Source organism: Sinocyclocheilus anshuiensis, unplaced genomic scaffold (assembly GCF_001515605.1).
Source record: "Sinocyclocheilus anshuiensis isolate Anshui unplaced genomic scaffold, SAMN03320099.WGS_v1.1 scaffold1316, whole genome shotgun sequence".
In the NCBI taxonomy this organism is placed as follows: Eukaryota; Metazoa; Chordata; class Actinopteri; order Cypriniformes; family Cyprinidae; genus Sinocyclocheilus; species Sinocyclocheilus anshuiensis.
Genome location: NW_015542553.1, coordinates 296822 through 302918, shown reverse-complemented (window position 1 = coordinate 302918; position 6097 = coordinate 296822). Strand labels below are relative to the sequence as shown.

Sequence of the window (6097 nt, the reverse complement as noted above, 5' to 3'; positions counted from 1 at the left end):
TGAATCCCCCCCCCCCCCAACCATGACAAGGTTAAAATATCCTTTTAAGATGACTCATGAATTTTTCCTCAGTAACTCAGTCTCATTAGAATTGCTCACATTCGTCAGACTTAAATCAGCGTAAACACTTCACTTTCTTAGCGAAATTGTGTTTGCTTTGTATGAAAATTATATTGCTGAGTGCCTCGGTGTGTTTAATGAAACCAGATATCTCTGGCTTAGGCAACATAACACTCCATTAGAGTAAATATCTCTGGAGGAATGAAAAGGTCATATTACCTTTCATAGTTTCAGTGTGTTTTGTTTTGTTTTATGGCTGTTTATGCAGTAAACCAATTCCAACTAATCTTAGTAAGTTTGTCTACTTACTAATAAATGCCTTAAAAGTTCAAGCCAGTAAATTAAGGCCTTATCTAATTATATATATATGTTATACAGAAATCTGCAGATTGGATAAAGCCAGGTTCAAGGTTGTTGTTTCATATTGACTATTAGAGTTAAAGTTTAGTATAGGATAGGATATTGTTTTATCACTCTTTAAATAAGAAAATTATGATTTAAGTTTTCACTATGTTTTCACTATGTTTCACATGTTTATGAAGTGTTATATAAATGAGGTGAATGATATATTAACAAGCCCTTCTGTAAAAACCTTCAAAATATAGATAGGAATAAACTTGTAAAGCTTGGTGTAAGTGCTACTGAAGTGGAGATTTCTAACTCGGTGCATGAGAAAAAACTCATTTTGAGAACACTTTAAAGATATACATTGTGATTAAAATCTACCGAGGTAAATAGATGTAATAAAATGTAATGGAAATGTCCCAAAAACATACTTTTACTGCATAAATTATATGAATCGGTATTTAACCCTAGTTATTGTTATTAATGCTAACTGTGCTAATTATCCGATAACATTAGCAGCAGTTTCCTTCCCATTTTATGTTACTGGACTTGGTTCAGTCTCTGTGTTGTTTCAAGCATGTGAATGAATTTCTCGTCTGCCTGCCTTTAACTCTAATAGTTAATGTTTGTGTGGTTAAAGCTGTACCGTTTCATTTAGGAGATGCACCGTTAAAGTTTCTTGCATGTTCTCAGGAGGCAATCCAGACAGCTTTTTAATGAAGACTAGCTGTCAGACTAACCATCTTGGAGGTGTTGTATTGAAAAGCAATGGCTTTCAGTCTAACATCAATTGTTGCTGGACACTTGGGTTCCTCTTACAAAAATTAACCTTGGTTTTATTATAGTAAAATTGTAGTAACCATGTTTTTTTTTGTTGTATTGATTACCATTTATATAACCACAGATTTACTACAAATACCATGGTTAAACTATGCTTAGTGTAGCAAAACCATGGTTAATTTGTGGTTACCATGGTTTAACTTTTTTTTTTTTTTGTAGTACAAGCATGGTAATTTTCGTAAGGGTCATAATGTGCACATCTAGCTTATTTATATATTGTGAGTTTACTGTGTGTTCCCTTATCAAGACAAAATAATTATAGTGAAAGAGAAAAGCATCTGTGTTTGGTCTACATAATTGTCTTTTCCATTCCTCCTGAAAAATAAGACACCAGATCCATTTTGAGGCAGAGAAGAGATGGTCTTTTGGTTACCAGGACAATTACGCCCACTGGTTCATGACTGAGCCTTCCTGTGTAAATATGAGCACACACCTGCCATTACCGCCAGAGCAAAAATACTCAAGAGCCATTAGTGTAGCTGAAATCATGTCTGCCCACCTTTGAGAATCCACAGCAAGATGTTTTTCTCTGACGAGAAGGATTCTGGACTCTTTGTTCAGAAAATATAATTTTTTTTGGTGTTTCTGACTTAATTTCGTTTTTTTTTTTTTTTTTTTTTGTAGCATTATCAGTATAAAACCACATATAAACCATTTGCAAACCTAATCCAAGCCACATCAATATGTAGTTTGGAATCCTAACTATTTATCCACGCATCCATCCATTTATTTAGCTATCCATCCATCCATAGTGTACCTACCTACCTATCTATCTATCTATCTATCTATCTATCTATCTATCTATCTATCCATCCATTCATCCATCCATAGTGTACCTATCTATCCATCATCCATCCATAGTCTGTCTGTCCATCCATCGATCATTCATCCATAGTGTATCTATCTATCTATCCATCCAACACCCATTCATCCATCCGTCCGTCCGTCCATCCATCCATCCATCCATCCATCCATCCATCCATCCATCCATCCATCCATCTATCTATCTATCTATCTATCTATCCGCTCATCCACCGGTAGTGTGTCTGTCTATCCATGCATCCATCTATCCTTTTATTTGAACTGTCAGATCAGAATACGCTTTTTTTAATAAAAGTGCCGGAGTTCTTTGAAAAGAACTGATTCAGAAAAATTATTTGTTCACAAATCTGGCATTGCTTCTTCTCTTGTGAACTCTTCAACATTCCAAGTAGGTTTAGGGTGAATTTTCAGTCAATAAAAGTCATACAGGTTTGGAATGATGACAGAATCACTGCTCAATGATTCCTCTAATGAGTTATTTTACTCTACAGGAATGGTCTAATTGGCTTTTTGTTAAAAACGAAACCTGTTATATTAATTGTGGACCCACTAGTATATACTTTGGCAGTTTTGGTGCTAGTCTGTATTTTTCCCAATTGATTTATCCGAGATACAGTCCTTTTCCAGCAGATAATCAGTGGACAGAGCTTGTTGGGAAACAACCCTAAATTGCAGAAAAACCAGCAGTCTTCACAATCAAACACAACACAGACAGCGGTCCAAAGACACTTGCTGTTCTTCAAAGAATTGCAAGATGCTAATGCTTTATGCAATTCGTTTGATTTCAACCAACTTTGTTGACCACATTAAAGTCATGATTCAGAGCTTCTGGGTGACCTTTCAGTCATTTGGGTTTTTTAGTTCATTTGTGGTTTTTGTGTGCGCTCGGGTGGGTGTATACATGTGTCCCTGTGTGTTTGTGGGTTTCAGAGAAATCCAATTTTAGATAATGGAGACAGTAATTGAAATTTATTTTGCCACTGCAATTCGGACCTCCGTAATTCACCCAGGCTTCCGTAATGGATGCTGCTATGTTGTTAACAAATGTGTCCTGTTATAATTACACCAGAAAAGTAACAATATCAAACGTGCTTACACCCTGATACTGCCCTGTCTGATTTTATTTGATGTGAGGGGCAATTATAATCTTTAATGAGAGAAAGAATAAAGCAGGGCTCTATCATCTGCTGTAATCACAATCTTACATATTAAAGCAGCTATATATCTGTTTGGCATCACTGGAGACCCTAATTCCTGAGAGTCTAATATTTTAATTAGGGGACTATTTGAGATGGTATTTTCCCTCCATCTCCTAGTAATTAGGTATTGGAAGTCGTTGGGAGTAGTCATAAAATTTTGCCTTTTGATCATCTGACCAGCAGCAAAACTACAGTTTTAGTGTCCTTAAACAACAGACACCAGACATACACACACACACACACACACACACACACACACAGACAGACAGATGCACACAAATAGAGGCATTATCACCAAGGCTAAAAATGTAATTTAAAAGCCCAGTGCCTTTTGGAAATCAAGGATGTTTTATCATGCACAACAGCTTTTGCTGTGTTGAAGCAGTTAGCTGGGACAAACTGCTCAAGCAGACAAGAAGTAAAGGCAAAACCAGGCCAGAAATTAAGGAATAGAATTTATTTAAATTACAGTGTTTTGAATTGTCCATTGTTTTATTTCTTCACTTTTCAAAATATAAAAAAAACAAAAAAAAATAAAAATAAAAATTGTCATTTAAATTTTAATGTTTTAAATTGAAGAAAAAAATATTCCCAAGTAAAGTCTGAATTATCATATGAGAGAAAAACAGGGATTTATGTATGTATTAATTTTTTTTTTTAAGTATTTTTAAAATGTAAGTTTGTTAGCATTTTATACACAGAAAAAAATATATATGTTTAAAGATTTTCTTAGGTGACGTTTCAGCTGACAAACATCAAGACCACGATTATGTCACTCACGTGTTGGTGCTGGTAATTGATAAATGAGGGCTTTGTTTGTTACTGACAGCTGGCTTGCTTGGCCTTTCTACCCTTGCTAGCTCAACCTTCACGGCTTTGAAATAGCCAATTACTGCAGCTGCTATTGGACGTAACAGGCCAATGAGGCAAATGACTGTCCTGGGACCAAATTGAGGGGGTGGGCTGCAGTTGAAAAAAATCCCATGTACAGTCCAGGCCGATGCACCTGATCCCACAATTCTTTGTTCTATTACATGTGTCATTCCCAGATCAGTGAGGTAGTCACTTCCTGGATGATGGGCGTCTCACTGACCGCCTCTGACCCTGGGATTTATGGTCTGTGAGGTCTCCAGCTCTGTTATAAATCAGGTTTTAATTAGGCACAAAGAACAGGAAGGGTTATAATGCTCTCATAAGGCACTGGACTGGGTAAAATTAACCTTATTGTACCGCATTGGTACAGTCAATTATTATTGTCTTTCTGGAAATATGTTGGTGAAAACTAAATGGCAGCATTTAAAGAAGTATATGTATACTTCTTTAAGGAGGAGTGGGGGGGTTACTAAACCAGACTGATATTCTCTGAAGGTATTTGAAGGTGCCATTCACTGCATTTACTCTCTCTGTTGCTGAATGGTTTGCAGTACGCTGTGCATGAGTGAGCCCAGTTCTATAGATAAAAAATGTGTTGAAGTACAGCACTGTGATATGTGTCTGCACTGAGCCATGTGATAACACGAAGTCGACCTGCTCTTACGGTGACAGCTTTTGTGAGGTTGCATACCTCATTGTCCACCTGGGTGATTGCTTGCCATCTGTAACTCTTCTGATGGTCTTTACAGTAAGAGCCTTGAATACAGTGAATGAATAGTTGGTTTGTGCATGGTTAAACATGAACTCCATGGGTCATAAGTGATTCAGAGGCAGCCAATAGTGGAAGAAATGAAAGTGTTATTTAAGCTATTAAGCAAGCTTTTCCTACACTTTTAATAAAATTAAGGTCATGTTAGAGGTCATGTCTGCATGGAAGTGCTACAAAGAGCATCAGAGGCCTCCTTCCTGTCTAATTAGGCAATTCCTGACTGCAAAGTGGACCAGACTTCATTCTGATGGTCAAAAAGATAGCTACATAAGAATAAAATGATTATGAAGAGCTCGTCAGACCATTTCAGGTCATTTCATAACTTGATGATATATATTGTGATTCTCTCTGAAGTGTAATACTCTGTAAAACCCCTCTGATGGTTTTTGGCTGTTCTAAAGGGATTCAAAAGCACTGTCTGAATATTCACCCCTTTTTGATAACTTTCCCTGAGGTTTTTAACAAGAGGTTTCTTTTGTTACCCAATTATAAGTCTCAGTGAAGTGAACAAGAAATCTGGGGCACAGTGGACAGATGAAGCAAGAATTACAAGGGATTTGCTTTAGCCCAGTGACTTTATATCAGGTTTAGCTATTCTATTCTATTCTATTCTATTCTATTCTAAAATGGTGATGTTTGTGAAGTTAAAGTTGTCACCCAAATTATGCTAATAATTTAATAAAATACCTTTCTAATAATATGAAATGTACTTATTTATTTGTTACATTATAAAATGATGTTTGAGAAAGTACAGGTCTCATTCAAATTAAGCTAATAATAATTAATAATGATAACTTTAAAATAATATAATATACTTATTTATCTATTATTTATTTTTATTTATTTATCTACCTACCTACCTTATAAAATTATGTTTGAGAAAGGAGGCTTCTCATTCAAATTGCTAATAATGTAATAATATCTTTTTAATATAATATACCATTTTAATTTATTTATGTATTTATTTAATTATTTACTTTATTTATGTTATGTTATAAAATTATCTTTGAGAAAGTAGGGTTTTAATTCAGATTGTTTGGCTAATAATATAATAAATACAATTTAAATGTTATATTATTATGAAATAGAAATTTATTTATTTTAAATTATAAAGTGTTGTTTGTACAGTAGAGCTTTTATTTAAGTTAAACTAATAATATAATTATAACATCATAACTTTATAGATAGA

General features: G+C 34.8%; 2 protein-coding genes across 2 annotated transcripts in view; both read left to right on the top strand.

Moving 5' to 3' along the window:
- Window positions 1-6097, top strand: part of LOC107694264 (PDZ domain-containing RING finger protein 4-like) — a 62155-nt gene that overhangs the window by 15229 nt on the left and 40829 nt on the right. The gene's annotated exons all lie outside the window — the stretch shown is intronic.
- LOC107694229 (MFS-type transporter SLC18B1-like) overlaps window positions 1-6097 on the top strand; it is a 20833-nt gene that overhangs the window by 10276 nt on the left and 4460 nt on the right. The window contains exon 7 of the mRNA XM_016493868.1: window positions 4316-4382. Within this exon, the coding sequence (XP_016349354.1) occupies window positions 4316-4382 (67 nt within the window). The remainder of the gene's footprint in view (window positions 1-4315; window positions 4383-6097) is intronic.